The sequence below is a fragment of the Heptranchias perlo genome, chromosome 10 (genome assembly GCF_035084215.1).
Source record: "Heptranchias perlo isolate sHepPer1 chromosome 10, sHepPer1.hap1, whole genome shotgun sequence".
NCBI lineage: Eukaryota > Metazoa > Chordata > Chondrichthyes > Hexanchiformes > Hexanchidae > Heptranchias > Heptranchias perlo.
The window spans coordinates 16,928,565-16,947,325 of record NC_090334.1 but is presented as its reverse complement, the minus strand read 5'-3'; the positions used below and the strand labels follow the sequence as shown (position 1 = coordinate 16,947,325).

General features: G+C 43.2%; 1 protein-coding gene across 3 annotated transcripts in view; it reads left to right on the top strand.

Moving 5' to 3' along the window:
- The window catches only part of sipa1l1 (signal-induced proliferation-associated 1 like 1), a 348,364-nt gene that overhangs the window by 209,936 nt on the left and 119,667 nt on the right, over positions 1–18,761 (top strand). For all 3 annotated transcript variants that reach the window (XM_067991257.1, XM_067991258.1, XM_067991259.1), the window contains one exon: positions 9,498–11,288. In XM_067991257.1, coding sequence (XP_067847358.1) covers positions 9,767–11,288 — 1,522 coding nt within the window. In that variant the 5' untranslated portion in view covers positions 9,498–9,766. The remainder of the gene's footprint in view (positions 1–9,497; positions 11,289–18,761) is intronic.

Here is an 18,761-nt window from a genome sequence, read left to right as displayed (position 1 = left end):
TTCGCTGTAAGTAATGACATGTTTTCTTAGAGATGAATTTGGAAATGACCTTAAACCTTGGAAAAGTTGAGCCAGTTCAACAGCTGGCAGCAGCGAGAGAAGCAGGTGCCTCTTTCTTCCAGTGCTTGATTAAGTCTTTTCAGATGCCAGCATATGTTGTATCCTGGGCCGGGTTTTTTTTTAATCAATGGCTGCTCTGTAGGCCAGGAAGTAGCAAGATGACATGCAAAACACAGGAGTCCTAACACTTCACATAGAGGTTACTTTGTCTGAAGTGAAGAGCAGAGACAGTGTAGAATGGACATCCTGCAGGATCTGTGCTGAACATGAACGGAATACAACTCAAATTAGCCTTGCTTTGGCCCAAGAGTCATTGTGTCTTATAGGGCAACTGCCCACTTGGTTATTCATTGTCTAGGAGCTTGGAGAAAAAAAGCTCATGAATATTGTCTAGGCTCACAGAGCTCTTCAGTGACGTGAATGCAAATTGGACTCCGGCATGGAGTGGGAGGGAAGAAGGAATTCAAACTTTGTGAGATGGCTCATCAGCATAGTAATACTGTATATGGTGATACATATCCGTTCGAGCGGGCTTGTGTTGTAGAGCTGCATCTGGTGATTACTGAACAAGGCACTTCCAAAGCTCCATGCGCTTGCTGGATTTACTTGCAAAAAAAAATGGACATTTGTCATGCTTTGCAACAGACTCAACATAGCAGAACGCATCTGTACCAAAAGTGGGTTAGGTTTAATGTTCTGAAGGGGATGCTTGGAGCATTTGTCAAATTGTTGAACAGATTATCTGGGTCAAAAGCTTTAACTGGTTACTGATTCCTTATTGAGTTCCTTACTTCTCTGGAGCCTATTATTGCCCCAGCATTTTAGGTAAGAGTTTTTAATCTTGCTTTTACTTCTGTTCAGAGGTGAAAGCAGTGCTTTGGATTTTCCTCCCAATATTATAATTATTTATTGTTTTTTAAAAAAGTAGTATACCAGATTTGTTAATATTATAAGATAAATACTGCATTAACCACTGTGATTTCAGAAGCAGAACAAACCTTAAATTGTTTTCAGTAAGATTAAGCTCACTGCAACTAATAGATTATTAATTCCATTATTATATATTAAAAATTGAATTTAATACTTTTTAGTTGTGACTGCCACAGTGAAATCACTGCATTATTTCAGCTCGGTGATCAGCTTTTCTCCTCGAGGATTCTGTGGACTTTTTTAATACATGTATCAGCCCGTGTTGTCTGGCTACAAGGGAGGTTCTGCAAAAATGAATGTGCTGTTTTTCAGTAATGCTATCTTTCCTGTGGTTGGTTGAATTTATCTATCTATCTACGTTACTGAATTTTTAACGCTGTCTCTTGAGTACAAAGAGCTGCTTCAGGTGATGGGCACATCATAGAAAGAGTAATGTAAATTATATTTAACTTCTGTTGATGTGTTGGTTGCAATTATCTTTAGTGCTAGGAATTTACAGTACAGAAGGAGGTCATTTGGCCCATCGTGTCTGTGTCGGCCGAAAAAGAGCTATCCAGCCTAATCCCACTTTCCAGCTCTTGGTCCGTAGCCTTGTAGGTTATGACACTTCAAGTGCACATCCAAGTACCTTTTAAATGTGATGAGGGTTTCTGCCTCTACCACCCTTTCAAGCAGTGAGTTCCAGACCCCCACCACCCGCTGGGTGAAAAATTTTTTCCTCAGCTCCCCTCCAATCCTTCTAGCAATTACTTTAAATCTATGCCCCCTCGTTATTGACCTCTCTGCTAAGAGAAATAGGTCCTTCCTATCCATGCTCTCTAGGCCCCTCATAATTTTATACACCTCAATTAAATCTCTCCTCAGCCTCCTGTGTTCCAAAGAAAACAACCCCAGCCTATCCAGTCTTTCCTCATAGATAAAATTGCTTACATAACAGCTCAAGGTGATGGGTGGAGCATGTCATAGTATTTCAGTGAGGGAGACCACTTACTACGCCCTGAGACTGAAATGGTAAGTTTGACAGCCGAGCAGCCACTGTTGTCTGATATTGATGCCCAGAAGCAGTAAAATGAAGATTATTGATCCTTGATATCAAATACAGCTGTTGTTGTAGCTTCAGTCTAGTCGAAGGGTGCAACTGTTTCCTGTTGTTTAAAGTCCAGCAGACTAATAAAATAAGTATTAGCTTTAGGCAGAGTGCCCTATTGTCTCTTGGGTAGCTGAAGCATGTATAATCATGCAGTGATCTTCTTCACCTTAGACTTATGACATGTACCCTGTCCGATTCCCTTCAGGTCACTAGTGTATTGCTGTTGTCTTCAACTGTAGTTCATTTTGTATGATTATTCATGCAAATATCGATTGTACTTGACTATTTGCTCATCAGTTGCTGTGATTGTTATGAGAGCTTGAAGCTGAAGGTATAGGGGATTGCTATACATTCGTACCTGCCTAACCTAATGGGTAATAGTGTATCCTATAGCTTGAAAACTGCAGTAAGTAGTTTTATGACGTACTCACGCTATTAAATGTTCTTCACTGTGGGGAAAGGTTTAAATACCAGGAGATAAAAATTTTAAACTTGGAAACAGTAGGTGGGAAAGTCAGGAGTAACTTTTTCACCTAAGAGGTAGATGTGTGGATTGTTATCTGTCTTGGGCCACTGAATCAGGGTGGAATTGTAATTCCCAAGGATGGGCGGGGGATGGGGGATAAAATTTCAAAAATCGGAAGCACGACCCCAACCCACCTCAACCTTCCAGTTTTAAGGGAGACGATTTTGGGAGGCGAGCGACCAACCTGCAGTCCAGAGGCAGGTCCGTGATTTAAATACTTTAATGAGGCTGCATGCTTCAAATTTTAGCAGGCTTTTAGATTCAACGGCTGCGGGCCGGGTTTCCCAGGGCTCAGGAAACACGGCAGCTTGAGAGGCGATAATGGCTGGAAACAGCAGTTAAGTGCCTTCACTGCTTGTGGGCCAGGAGGAGCAGGAGTATTTACCTCTCGAGCCCCGAGCCCACGCTTGCTTGCTTTCTTTCTTTTCTTTTCTTCTCCTTCCTCCTCCACCCCCCCCCCCCCCCCCCAAACTCCGGGACCCACGATCTCTCGACCCCCTACCTCCCACGATCTCACCCCCCGACACACTATCCCTCAACCCACTCAGAAAGGGCCTAATAGCTTTTCCTGTTCCTAAAAAAAAATATATATATCATTGTCCTGCCTGGGATGAGCTCTTATGCAAAACCTTAGGTGGTGTTTATGTCAGCAGCAGGCATCTCTGTTTTATTGCCCGTTCGTGTGTAAGCGCTGGGAAGTGGCAAAACCTGTTCACTGATGGTCATTGCTTTTAGAAGAAAAAAATATATAATCTAAGGAGAATTGAATGGGATTCCACTTTACATATCAGAGTCATAGGCAGAGTATCCCCTTTGCCTAGTTCCTTGCCCTCCAGCAACTGTTCAGAGTTCTAACTAGCCAAGCTTGTATCGCTCAAAGTGGGGTACAAACTTTGGGCAATGGAATAATTTCAGAATAACAACACTGTCACATGTTTAATTTTGGTTTCCATATTGCAATGCAGATCTAGAAAATTTAATTTAATGACGTGGCAAATTAATATGCTGACTGCATTTTAACTGGGTTTTCTGGGCACCCAGAGTCAGACGCACCCTCATGGGGAGGGGGAGTTGTCATCAGGCCCACCTTGCACAGACCTTCAAGCAAACAGCTTAAAAGTGCCATAGGGAAAGGTTGGCTGTGTCCTCTCTTGGCACTGAAAGTGTGTGTCTTTGGTGAGACCAGGAAGTGGAAAATGGGAGGGAAGCATACCCTGAGAAATAAAATGTGGTGTGGTGTGATCCTGTGTTTTAAATATGAAAACAAATGAGTCAACTTTCCTGGCAGATATCTGGAAACCCATCTGCATTACTTTAACCATTGGGTGATTTATTAGTGATTACTCATCTGTATTAACATTGCCAGGCCTTTTATAGCAAAGTTCTTGGGTTGGTGATAACCTGATGATCTGCTGGACCGATTTACCACCCCCCCCCCCCCCCCCCATTATTGTAACATTCCTGAATTAATTATTGCCAGCTTGGCTCCACTGGCAACGCTCTTTATCTCTGAGGCAGAAGGTAGTCAGTTCAAGCTCCACCCCAGCACTTGATGTCATAATCAAAGTTGATGCTCCAGTGCAGAATTGAAGGAATGCTGTGTTGTCAGAGGTGCAACCTTTGGATGAGACATTATACTGAATCCCTGTCTGCCTGTAGTGATGGCCGAGATAGATGTTGAAAGAACCATGGCATTATTGGAACCACAACAGGATCCTGGTGCCTTTCCTCAAACAAAAATGGATCAACTAGTCATTCATCGCATTTCTGTTTGTGAAGTTTCTGAAAGATGTGAGGAGGTGCTTTATAAACGTAAGTTTTATTTTACGACACCTTTGAGGTCACTTTCGTTCATACCAGCTTTTATTTATTTCCAGATTTTTATTGACTGAGTTCAAATTCTCAAACTGCTGTTGGGATATTTAATCTTACGTTCTCTTACTAGTCAAGGCCTCCTAGTTTGTCACTCCTGTAATATAACCACCACACTAATATATCCTGTATAAATATAAGATGCTCACCAGTAATGGCTGATACTGCTGTACACGGGTGGGTTGGCGTTAGTAAATTGCAAGTTAACCGTGTCTATCAAAATTTGTTCAGCAATATAACTGCACTGTTCATTTGCATAACCTACAATTCACGTTTTTTAATTTGTTTTCTGGAGGTTTACAACACTGGCAAGGCCACATTTGTTGCCCATCCCTAGTTGTCGTCTTGCTTCGTAGTGATTGTTTTTACAATCTGAGTAACTTCAGAATGCATTAAGAATCAAACAAGTAGAGTGAAATTGGAGTCACCTGTAGGCCAGACCATGCGGAGTGGCAGTTACCCTTCCCTGAAGGAGGGACTCAACCAGTTGGTTTTTACAACAATCTAGCAACTTCCATGGTCAGTTCTTCTGATGCGAGCCCAATTTCACAAGTTGCTTTGGTGGGATTTGAACTCATGACCTCTGGGTTGCTAGACCAATGATATAGGCGTTATTCTACCTGTACCTGTAGATTTACTGCTGCCCATTTAACAGATTCTGAACACTCGGTGATTTCCAGAAGCTAGAATCCCTTTCAGATTTACGCCTTGCTGATTATTATGTATATTTTGTGATTGCTTTTGTTTGCCTATTACTGAATCATTTCAGCTGTTTGTTGAGGAGTTAAGACGATAGCTTTCTTCCTCATCAAGACTGACAAACTTTTTGAAGATGAAAAGGATGATTTTGAAAACTGTGTTGCAATTGAAAGCAATCCAGTGCTCTAACTGCCATAAATTCTGTTGTTTAAGTTGCTCCTTTATTTTGTTGGTGTTTGAAGCACTATACAAGTCACATCTTTGTAATTAGAGGATAGAATAACAGGCATAAATACACAACTAATATGCCAGATATTTCAGTAGTTAAACGCTCCCGGGGTAAGGGGGGGGGGGAAAGAATTGGATAGGACCTATTATTGGGCGGGGGTGGCGCGATCCACTATTACCCCGCGCCCAATGGCCCCAGCGCAGGCAGGACGAGACTTTTGTGAGGCCTGAGGACTTGCCTTCAAGCAGCATTCCGAATGAGCGTTGACACGAGGATTCAATGCAATTCGCACTTTCCACCAACAAGGGAGCCCCAAACTCTTAAAGGCAGGCTGTCTCTTTAAAAATCTCTTTAAAGGTAGCTGCCACCTGTTATTTGCTGAAAGTAACAGTCTGCTGTCTGCACTGAGTCTGAGCAGAGATCAGACATCGCACAAGCAAAACACTGATGCAGCTCCCGTCCCCATGTTTACAAACTGATGAGTTATGTTAAAACATTGAATAAACGTTGCGCACTATGAAATCCCACATCTTCCAATCTGCATGCCAGACCTCACCAATTTGCCGATCTGAGTTGGTACCAGGCCTGCGAGAGAGCGTGCACCAAGGTTCTCTGCTGATGCACTAGAGGCCTTGGTGCAAGAGGTGGACAGAAGGAGGGACATCCTATATCCGCGGCGGGGGTGGGGCGCGCGCGCGCAAGAGGCCCTCCAGACATACCCAAGAGGCAGCGGAGGACGAAGTCAATGCCAGGCGCATAGCATCATGAACATGGATGCAGTACAGGAAGAAGTTCAATGCTTTGACATGAGTGGGCAAGGTGAGTGAGGTCAACTGTCAAGTGGTGTCTCCTACCAACTGCACCACGCACTACACCCACCATCACCCACATACCAACAAACTCTTTCCATCAGTACCCAACTCTTCCAATTAGATGCTTCCTCTCACCCTTACACATTACCACTGCTGCAAGCCGCCCACCCACAACTCTCAGGCCGCACGCACTGGCAGCTATTCAACTATGACAGACACATCACCCAGACACACGTGCCCCTTTTTTGCAGGAGAAGGTGGCTTATATCAGGAGGCAGCAAATAGCAGTGGCATTTAGCTTCTCGAGCCTGTTCCGCTATTCAATGAGATCAATGGACCTGTGATCTTACTCCATACACCCGCCTTGCCCCATATCCCTTAATACCCTTGGTTCACAGAAATCTATCTCAGATTTAACATTCACAGAAGAGCGTTCCAAACTTCTCCCACCCTTTGCGTTTCCTAAATTCATTCCTGCATCACCTGGCTCTACATGTTAGACTGTGTCCCCTAGTCCTGGTATTCAAATCTAGGAGACCTCCAAAAACAGTTACAAATGTCTTAGCAGCCAGAAGCAATAATCCAACCACTAACCTGTAAATCCTGCATGGTCCCTTTAAATAGCTCTGGTGGGGGGTCCTGCAGGCACTCTATAAGCCTCATTCAGATGGTCGGGGTTAAGACTGTGCATTGAGTTGAGCAATAAGTCCCAAAATGGTGTCTATCACTTTCAATCAGCATTGCACACTGATTGTATCCATTTTCTCCTTACTTTAAATGCTTCTGGCGTTCGGTATTTGCGCATGCGCTAACTCCTATACCAAGATGGCGTCCGGCGCACGTCACGCTGGAAAAGTGCGTGTGCAGCCAAGATGCCATCTTGGATGTTGGAGAGGCCGTGTAACGCTGAAACAACATGCGCTACACGGCTCAATTTAGCGCCCTTCATTCCTAAGCAGAGGATCGTGACTTTGAATTCTGGGGAAGCCTGTCACTTGAAATTTTTGCCCCCAGGCTAGGTGAGCTCTTGTTAGCTTTGCTGTGACCTGTCGAAGTGCAGCCATTCATCTGGGAAGAAATGGGAAAATGTGACATTGTCTGACTTTGCTAGCTTGAGTCATGAGTGATGGCAGTAGCAGTTGAGGAGTGGTGCTTGACTTGGACAGAACTGTCCTCCAAGGTGGAGAAAGATGGTTGGAAACTGGCTGATTTGGAAGAGAGAGGAGACAAAAAAAATCATGAGATCTTTTTTAAAAAAAAATCTTTGTAATTGAAGTTGCATTGTAGCTTGATCAGTAATTTGGCATGGACATGGGTTCAAAGAATCAAAACCAGCTGATTTTACTGGGAGTCCATAACAGGAAATAATACATTGGATTGACATCAATCAACAGCCATCAGCTTATCTACTTTGAGATTGTTCAATGGCGCTTCGACTGGAAAATGGATCTGTTTTTCTGTTTTTGTATTCTGTGAATATTCTTCAATGCAGGTATTGGCAGATAATCAGCATTAAATATAGAATAATACTGTCTACAGTGTGTTACAAGCAGCAATGCTTCAGCTGGTTGAATTGATACTCCTTACAGTTGTTGTCATTTCCAACCCTGAAAGATGTTAGTGTCTTAGTTTGTTCATCCTGTATAAAAAGTTAGTCATTATTGTCAGCCAGCTTGTTTAAAATATTGGCACCAATTCACTCTTGGAAAAGTTCTACTCAAGTCTATGATACTCTTATTTCATCACTTCACATTACTCTCACCACTATCAGTGACAGACCAGTACTGCCAGCACTTAAGCTTGGTGTCAAACAGCTCAAGTGCTTTCTTCATACACAACCAACCCAGGTTTGGAAAGATAATGTCCTTTGTGGTCTGCAAATTACACACACTAATCAAAGTATTAGTTACAACATTAACAAGTTACTTCATTGTTTGTAATTTCTTAGTTTTCTATTTTTCCTTTTATGTACCTTTTTGTGCTGACAGCCATGGATAGCTATCAAAAACACAAAACAGGAACACAGCACTCGAGCAGAACACGAGCACACTTAGTGAATTGCTGGTGGACATTTTGCTACCCTGGGTTTGCCATTTGAATCATGGTATTTTGGGTTCCTCAGATGGTTGTGTGTAAAGGTGCTGTGTCCTACTGAGCCATACATGGAATTAACATCATAGGTTTGATCCCTGGTCTGAGCAGAGTTACTTCAGCTAGGGTGGTGGTGTCACAATTGGTACCTTTGTCCTTCGGGTATGGAAGGGGAAATAAAATGGGCCAGAGTTCTCATTCGTATTCACTGTCCAGTGATATCTGCTGAAAAATGCATGTGCATGGATGTCCAGTATTGGGGTGGGTTTGATCGGTTTGGTTGAGCTGGAAGGTTTTCAGTGTGCATGAATCCTCCTCATCAGGACAGGAGGTGAAAACTTGTGGAGGCATGACATTATAGTATTTTTAAGTGAGTAATTACTCAACATTTTGTATTGACAGTAGAAAGGGGATTTTATAAATGGCTGTAAGGTTGTTCCTGAAATGTCAAGCTTTTGAAAAGAAAATAACAGGTACAAAAAATAATAAAAGCATGGCAATTTATATTGGTGACCTTTACTGTCAAAAAGGACCAGTGATCTTCACATTTTCTTTTTAGTTTGTGCAGCGCATGTACAGCTTACAACATTTTGTAGCAATGAAGGGTTGATATTTTCTATCTTTTATTTGCTGATCCTCTCCAGGGTTCCCTCTGACTTAGATTTTCCAGCACCCTCTTTGTTTTTCCTCATCCCTTGCTGCAGTCTTTTTCCATTTCACTGAGTTCACCTTAATCTTCAACTCCGAACCTCTTACAGCCTACTGTTGCCCCCCTCTTGTTTTTTTAATTACTTCCTTTCCTACCACAGAATTAGCCATATGTTGGGGACATCATTGGAAAAAGTGAAGCAAGCAGGGCTGGGCTATTCTGTGAGCCACTCAGTGGGAATAAAAGTCTAATTTTTGTTCTGATATGTTCAGGTCATTAAACAACGACAACTTGTTTTTCTATGACACTCCATGTACGCAAGATGTTTCAGTTCTGATGAAAGGTTGTCTACTTGAAATGTTAACCCTACCTTTCTCTCCACAGATGCTGAGTGATCTGCTGAGTGTTTCCAGCATTCTCTGCGTTTATTTCAGATTTCCAGCATCTGTAGTATATTGCATTTTGGTAGATGTTTCAAAGTGCTTTACAAAACATAGTAGAAACAAGACCACCAATGCATTTTTTTGTTCTTTTTTCAGGTTGTCCTCAAGCCATGACACAGTTAAATAATCATACTGTGTAAATTCTACATTGTGAAGATGTCACATGGGTCATTAGACAGAAGCTCGTATTATAAACAATACGAAGATGTTTTTATGTGAAAAGTATACTGCAGAGTAACAGAAAATAGTAGACAACTTTTATCTTCAACTTGACTTGCTTGGAAGTTATTCTCAAGGAGATTCCTACTTATGAAAGAGATGGTTGTATGTTTAGTGGAAGCTGTTGAGAGAAACAAGTGTGGAGTATGACCAGTTTAAAACGTTCCCAGACTGAAAGGGTGGGTATTGGTGCCACTTCAATTATCGGCCCGGAACTGACCATTTGTGCACGTTCGGATGACTTTTACGCACGACGATTCCGAACACCGAATGGCACAGTTAGTTCATCTGGTCTGACGGGGCCACCGCGAAGTGAAAGTGCCCACCATGTTGGTGCAATGCCAGGTGTGCCTAAAATGGGTGTTCGGGCAAGGATTGCTGACTGGCCTCCTAGAAAGGACATGGCAAAGGAGCCTTGTAGAACAAGTGACCAAGATTCTGCAGGCAGTCCAGATGGCACGGTCATGTCTATCCACTCTAGTAGCCCAAATAGCCGGTTGAGCCAAAGTAATCAAAATTCTCTGGAATCTTTGGCGTCAAGAAGGATGCACAGTGATTACATGCAATGCAAGGCACAAGAAATGGAGAACTTGGATTCTAGGTTTCTTACACCAGATGGTTATCTCCAATCCCCTGCAAAGAGCCTTCGCAGAATAAGACAGCGCAGTAACAGTGACATCACAATCAGTGAGCTGGATGTGGATGGAGCCGAGGAGTATGGAGCACTGAATCACAAAATGGGACCTACTCTTCACCGTGAATATGGCAGCACTTCCTCCATTGACAAACATGGATTGTCAGGAGACAGTTTTTTTGATTTGCTAAAGGGATATAGAAATGAACAGACAGATCAGCGAAGCCCAGCTCCAGAACAGCTCAGTGAACTACTAAAGGCAGAAGCCAGTAAAGCCTATGGTTCAAATATTGAAAGCTCCAAACATGATTTTGTGGATGGTTTCTTTGCACACAGAGGGAGCCCCAGGCCGCTGCATAAAGAGAGAGAGAAACCACTTAAGAGGCGATCGAAGTCTGAGACGGGGGATTCTTCCATTTTCCGCAAATTGCGCAATGCCAAAGGTGAAAGCGAGCTAGGCAAGTCGACTGATTTTGAGGACAGCAAATCAGAGGACAGCGTGAAGGGCTGGGCTTGCCAGAAATGCTTTGCTCATTACGACGTGCAGAGTGTGCTGTTTGACTTGAATGAAGCCGTGATGACCAGGCACAGTGTTATTAAGAGAAGGAACACCACAACAGGGGCATCTGCAGCCGCTGCCGCATCACTGGCTGCTGGACCGCTGGCGCACTCGGTCAGCTTCAGCTCTCCCTCAGGCAGCACAGAAGACCTGAACTCTAAAGAGAATCTCAATGTAGACTATGGAGACGAGAAAAGCAACGAGCTTGTGCTGAGCTGTTCGTACTTCAGGAATGAGATTGGTGGAGAAGGAGAGCGCAAGATAAGCCTATCCCGGTCAAGTTCTGGGTCACTGAGTGGATTTGAAGGCACCTCTTTTGAATCTTCCCTGAGCTCCCACTGTACAAATGCAGGAGTTGCTGTGCTGGAGATATCAAAGGAAAACTTGGCAGTACATTGTGACAAAGTGAAGAGATACATTGTGGAACATGTGGACCTCGGAGCTTATTATTATCGGAAATACTTTCATCAAAAAGGTAAAGCTCTGATTTATTGCTGTTAGTGTCTCTGGTTTAGGATGTAATTGATGTTCAAAATCAGATTATTTGTGTGACAGGACAATTTGTAAAAAGGATGATATATTGAAATTCTAACTTGCAAATATGAACTTTACCTTTTTTGTCCAAAAATCGTACATCTCCAAAGAGGGGGGGGGGCCTAAAACGTTATGAGAGAAATGAGCAGTTAAAGAACTGTTTTCTTAATTTGGGGGATTCTTGGAACAAAATACATCTATGAATGCGCATGCTAAAATACATCGGATGGTATGGTGACAGAAAAGTGACTTGTTAGGAGTCATGTTTAATGCAATTATTCATGTGAGAGACAATGAATTAAACAATCAGTAGCACAGAGGGAAGATCAATTCCACATTATACTGAATTACATAACTGCCAGTCGTATCAGAAACCCTGATGAATGTGTCCAAGATTTTTGATTTTTGACAAATAACTCTTACCCAACCATGATGTGTAAATTAGGTCAGAAGTGACGGTGTTGTATTCAAGAATCATAATCAAACTTGCTCAATATTTCAGGCTATTAGAAAGTTAATATGATTCAACTCCTAAATTCTGGCATAAATGACAATGACTTCAGTTTCTTTGAAGTATCCTTGGCAAGAAATGATTTCTTCATCACTTTGGCCACTTTGTGGCCTTTTTTTAATCAGCACAGATGTTGTTTCATTGCTTTGTTCCCCTCTTGACTGGGACTCGGTGTTCAACTATTCGCGGGAATATCTAAAAGGGATGAATTATACTAGGAAATTAATCATTGTTTCAAAACCAAGGTATAAACACTTTCTTTCCCCCCCCCCCCCCCCCACTTATTGATGGGCCTATAACCAATTGCACAATGTACATCTTTCCACAAAGCAGTCAGTCTGCATAGTTCACACCCGTCTTTCTGTACTTGCTACAAAGTGTTGAGTCATAGCTGCATTAGTTTAGAGTGGCATTTAGAAAATTACTGCTATACATGTTTTACAACATGCAGAATACTGGAGACAATTTGAATAAACATTTTTGTTGAGAGTTCATTTTGATTTCATAGTGACTTTCAACATAACTCTTCCTCATTCATTTTAACCTTCACATACAAGTAGGAATTGTGATTAGCCCACAGGAGGGGCAATTACCAGAGTGCACTGTCACCTTAAGCGTCTCATATCATGTTATGCCATCTTGGTCACCTGATTGGGTTCCAATCTACACCCTTAATTCCCCCCTCTCCCACCTTCCCAATCTGCATCAGTGATGGATGCTGCAGTATAGTTCCAGGGACACAGGCCACTTGTTGGGACATATCTTTCTCATAAGAACAAAAGAAATAGGAGCAGGAGTATGCCATACCGCCCCTTGGGCTTGTTCCACCATTCAGTCAGATCATGGCTGATCTTCAACCTCAACTCCACTTTCCCATCCGATCCCTATATCCCTTGATTCCCCTAGAGTCCAAAAATCTATCCATCTCAGCCTTGAATATACTCAATGACTCAGCATCCACAGACCTCTGGGGTAGAGAATTCCAAAGATTGACAACCCTCTGAGTGAAGAAATTCCTCCTCATCTTAGTTTTGAATGGCCAACCCCTTATCCAGCAACTATGCCCCCTAGTTCTAGACTCTCTAGCCAGGGGAAACAATCTCTCAGCATCTACCCTGTCAAGCCCCCTCATAATCTTATGTTTCAATTAGATCACTTCTCATTCTTCTAAACTCCAGAGAGTATTGGCCCATTCTACTCGATCTCTCCTCATAGGACAACCCTCTCATCCCAGGAATTAATCTAGTGAACCTTCGTTGCACTGCCTCTAAGGCAAGAATATCCTTCCTTAGATAAGGAGAGCAAAACTGTACGCAGTACTCCAGGTGAGGTCTCACCAAAGCCCTGTACAATTGTAGTAAGACTTCCCTACTCTTGTACTCCAACCCCCTTGCTTTCCTAATTGCCTGCTGTACCTGCATGCTAACTTTTTGTGTTTCTTGTACGAGGACACCCAAGTCACCCAAGTCTCTCTGAACACCAACATTTAATCGTTTCTCACCATTTAAAAAATATTCTGTTCTTCTATTCTTCCTACCAAAGTGAATAACCTCACATTTCCCGACATTATACTCCATCTGCCACCTTCTTGCCCACTCACTTAACCTGTCTATATCCCTTTGCAGACTCTTTGTGTCCTCCTCACAGCTTACTTTCCCACTTAGCTTTGTATTGTCAGCAAACTTGGATACATTACACTCAGTCCCTTCATCTAAGTCATTAATGTAGTTTGTAAATAACTGAGGCCCAAGCACCGATCCTTGCAGCACCCCACTAGTTACAGCATGCCAGCCTGAGAATGAACCGTTTATCCCTACTCTCTGTTTTCTGTTCTTTAACCAATCCTCTATCCATGCTGATATATTACCCCCAACCCCATGAGCCCTGACCTTGTGTAACAACCTTTTATGTGGCACCTTATCGAATGCCTTTTGAAAATCCAAATATACTACATCCACTGGTTCCCCTTTATCTACCCTGCTAGTTACATCCTCAAAAAAACTCTAATAAGGGCCGCAATTGTAACCAATGTCTTGCTTAACTGCACTTTGAGGGATGACCACTTGAGTGAAGTGTTAGAGGGCAGTCACGACCTCCGAATCCTTGCCCCAAACTGAGTTGGGAGAGGGAACAAAAAAGGCTCACATTTACGCCATGTGATTCCTCACACGGTGAGCTCCTGATTTCAGTCATGTCACCATGGGCAGTTGCCAAGTGAAGGAAGAGCAAGCAAAAAAACTACAGCACCAATAATTCTGTTAAATTTTTTTATTGTTTATTCCTTGGTCTATTCCGTCCCTTCAAATTTTCTCCCCCTTCTGAAGGCGTTGACTCAGTTTGCGGCACAATTTAGAGGCTGCAGCCGTTCTGGTACCTCACTCAAATGGTTCTTATGTGAGCTGAGACAAGTGAGTGTCAGTAGGATATTGCTCAGGATGTCAAGGCCTTGGAGAGAGTGCAGAGGGTACTTACTAGAATAATACCTGGGATCAGGGGCTTCAATTTTGTGGAGAGACTCCAAAAGATAGGATTGTTCTTCTTGGAGCAGAGAAAGTTAAGAGGAGATTGAATAGAGGTGTTCACTTTCAAATTCACAACTGTCTAGCCTTTAGCTCTCCATTCACCACGACATTTCTGCAGCTGCCGATGCGCTCAATCATACCCTCACCTCCGTTTTTGATGCCCTTGTCCCCATTAAAACCATTACACTCTCTCACCTTGGTTGTTATCCCTGGTACGGCCCCCATCTTCGCTCCCTTAAGTCTAAGGGATGTAGACTTGACCATTTATGGTAGACAACTGGTTTAGTCATTCATCGCCAGATCTGATGATCCAATTGCACCAGGTGAGCTTGTTGGGCCTGGATGAAGGACTCCTGCTCCTCCAGGCCCACAAGCAGTGTAATAAAGGCACTCACCTCATGGATACGGCCCGTCCCGCCTCCTCTCACCTGACGAGAATCAGACGTTGGGAAGCCCGTGCAGGAAAGGTTAAATATGTTTTACCTTTATAATCCACAGAAAATGAAGTGTCTCAACTATCACAATGAGGTGCATTGTCCCTTTAACAAGCCGCCCGCCGGCATTAAGTAGGGACACGACTTCAAGGTTTCAGATGCGCGCGTGTTTTTGGGCGTAACTCACTTAGGTTGAAAACTCCCGATCTTTTGCGCTGGTTCGGCTGATTCGCTCAGATTGTTCTGATATTATCGGTGGAAATGAGCGGAATCTCAACCCCACTGTGCTTTGACCAAGTTTCAGGATTTTAATGCAGCTAGGATGCCCCACATCATACAATCTTACAGCACAGAAGGTGGCCCATCATGCCTGTGCCGGCTCTTTGAAAGTGCTATCCAATAAATCCCACTGCCCTGCTCTTTTCCCATAGCCCTGCAAATTTTTGCTTTTCAAATCCCTTTACTGTTCAATCCGCTTCCACCACCTTTTCAGGAAGTGCGTTACAGATTGTAACAATTCGCTGTTTTGCAAAAAAAAAATTCTCCTCTCACCTCTGGTTCTTTTACCAATTATCTTAAATCTGTGTCCTCTGGTTATCCACCCTCCAGCCAGCGAAACAGTTCTCCCTATCTACTCTATCAAACCCCCACATAATTTTGAACAACCAACACGTGCATTTATACAGCACCTTTCACGCTGTAAAACATACCAAGACGTTTCATAGGAGTATTATCAAACAAAATTTGACACCGAGCCACTTGGAGATATTAGGACACGTGACCAAAAGCTTGGTCAAAGAGATTGGTTTTGAGGAGCATCTTAAAGGAAGAGAGAGCGAGGTGGAGAGGGGATGATGCTCGGGGAGCAAATTCCAGAGCTTAGGGCCTAGGCAGCTGAGGTCAAATGGAGCGATGAAAATAGAGGATGTTCAAGAGGCCAGAATTGGAGGAGCGCAGAGATCTCGGAGGGTTGTAGGGGCTGGAGGAGGTTACAGAGGTAGGGTGGGGCAAGGCCATGGAGAGATTTGAAAACAAGGATGAGAATTTTATAATCGGGGATTGTCGGACAGGGTGCCAAGGTAGATCAGCGAGCACAGGAGTGAACGGGACTTGGTCCGAGTTAGGATATGGACAGCAGAGTTTTGGATGAGCTCAAATTTACGGAGGGTACAAGACGGGTGCCCGGCCAGGAGAACATTGGAATAGTTGAGTCTAGAGGTAACCAGGGCAATGGTGAGGTAGAGCTGGGTGTCGTCAACATACATGTGGTACTTGACCTTGTGTTTTCGGATGATGTCGCTGAGGAGCAGCACGTAGATGAGAAATAGGAGGGAACCAAGGATAGATCCTTGGGGGACTCCAGAGGTAATGGAGTGGGAAGAGAAGCCATTGCTGGTGATTCCATGGCTATAACTGGATAGATAAGAATGGAACCAGGTGAGAGCAGTCCCACCCAGCTGGATGACAGAGGAGAGACATTTGAGGAGGATGGTGTGGTCAACTGTGTCAAAGGCTGCAGACAGGTTGAGAAGGATGAGGAGGGATAGTTTACCATGGTCACAGTCACATAGGATGATATTTGTGACTTTGATAAGGGCTGTTTCAGTACTGTGGCAGGGGTGGAATCACGATTGGAGAGGTTGCAGGAAAGATGGGCATGGATTTGGGAGGCGACAACACGTTCAAGGACTTGGAAGAGGAAAGGGAGGTTGCAGATGGGCGGTTGTTTGCAAGAACAGAGGAGTCAAGGGCAAATGTGAAGGGGAGGGGGGTCAGTACCTGAGGACAGGGAACCGTTAATAACATCAGCCAGCATGGGAGCCATGAAGGGAAATTGGATGGTCAGCAGTTTGGTGGGAATAGGGCCGAGGAAGCAGGAGGTGGGTCTTACGGTCAAAACCTCCGTTCCCCCCAGCGATGTCTCTGACCTAGCCACCTCTTTCTCTCCCCGAACCGCGCCCCCCCCCCCCCCCCCCCCCGATGTTCTCCTGGCCCACGATCTCTCCCTCCTCTCCGATTCGCGGCTCCCTTCCCTCCCGACAGGCAGCCAGTCTGTCAATCTGGCTGGCTGGCACGTGGGAAGCCTGGAAGCATAAATAATGACCTCCGATTGAGCCTCTTCCTAGTAACAGTTTTTCTGGGCTATTCAAGGTGGGGATTTGCAAATTTCAACCCATCCTGTCTGACACCAGAACTGAGTGTGTCTCACCCAACATCTCTGAATCATTTACTTTTATTACTCTGGGCATCAGATGGCGCTTATCTATCTCTGCAGTCAGTGTTAGAGTTAAATATCAACATGCTGTTGGTCACTAGTGTTAAATTCCAACTCTGCCTTTTAACTCAGTTTAATAATCCCTGGATATAAAACTTATTTGCAGACTCCATAAATCCCTTAAAGTAAATAGCAAAGCAACCTGCTTCACTAGATTCTACTTTTAACACCATTTGATCCCCATACTCCCTTGCTTCATCTTCTATCCATCTCTCTCTGTTGCAGACAAAAGGATACAGATGAGCCATTTTAGGGTTTATAGAAAAAAGCTAGTGGCAGAAATGAACACATTCATTAATGTTCTATCCCAAAGCAACCAGTATCAATTTAATCTTGGCTTACACAAGACCTGTTCTGTATGATAAATTATTAATGAAGTGTTTAAAAGATTTCCTGTAGAAGATTTTATGCAAGAAAGCCAATTGATCAATCCCTAATACGTGCAGTAGTATTATGCAAGCTTTAGCAGAGTCTTTACACAGATTACCCAGCATTGTTTTGTACTCGCAGAAGTAAATCACAGTCGCTTTTAATGCCTTGAGCTTTGACCTGTTTGTGTGCACACGTTTATAATTTATATCTAAACTAATCTATTGCCCAGTACATTCTCTTTGAATTAAGATTATTTGAGAGTTAAATTCTAGTACTGTTTTGCAAGGCATTTCATAATGTCAACTCCTAACCTGCCGATGACTACAAGAAAGTCATGATGTGGAGATGCCGGTGATGGACTGGGGTTGACAATTGTAAACAATTTTACAACACCAAGTTATAGTCCAGCAATTTTATTTTAAATTCACAAGCTTTCGGAGGCTTCCTCCTTCGTCAGGTGAACGATGTGAAAATGAAATCCTCGAAATGAAATCGCATTTATAATTCACAGAACAATGCTTGGTGAGTACAGACAGTTTTTTCAACTGCCCGTTGCCAAGGCAATCAGTGTGCAGACAGACAGGTGTTACCTGCCAGGTCTCCGAATATACAAATCACCAAAAAAAACAAACAAACAAAAAAAAAACAGATAGTGTTTCTACCCCTCTATCTCTGTTTTTTGTTTGTTTGTTGTTTTTTTTTGGTGATTTGTATATTCTGTGAGACCTGGCAGGTAACACCTGTCTGTCTGCACACTGATTGCCTTGGCAACGGGCAGTTGAAAAAACTGTCTGTACTCACCAAGCATTGTTCTGTGAATTATAAATGCGATTTCATTTCGAGGATTTCATTTTCACATCGTTCACCTGACGAAGGAGGAAGCCTCCGAAAGCTTGTGAATTTAAAATAAAATTGCTGGACTATAACTTGGTGTTGTAAAATTGTTTACAAGAAAGTCAGTTGGTATTTTCCAGGGCTGCAGCACTGAAATTTCTATAGTTCAACTTCACTTATCCCAATTTTATTTTTGCTTGATACATCTAAAGAAAGAGATCCTTGCATTTATAATAGCACCTTGTCACATTATCGGAATGCTCTTTCTTAATCTATGTTTTAAAAAAGCACTTCGTGGACATCCTTTCTCTTCTATTCTTCCCCCCCCCCCCCCTCCCGATTAGTATTTCTTTGATTGTTCCCCAACTTTTCTAAGACCATCGTTTTTTAAATTGCTGTTCAGAGCAGGCGTTCTAAGGGTTTGGGATTGGCCATTTCAAACATTGTCATTTGCCATGATATCATT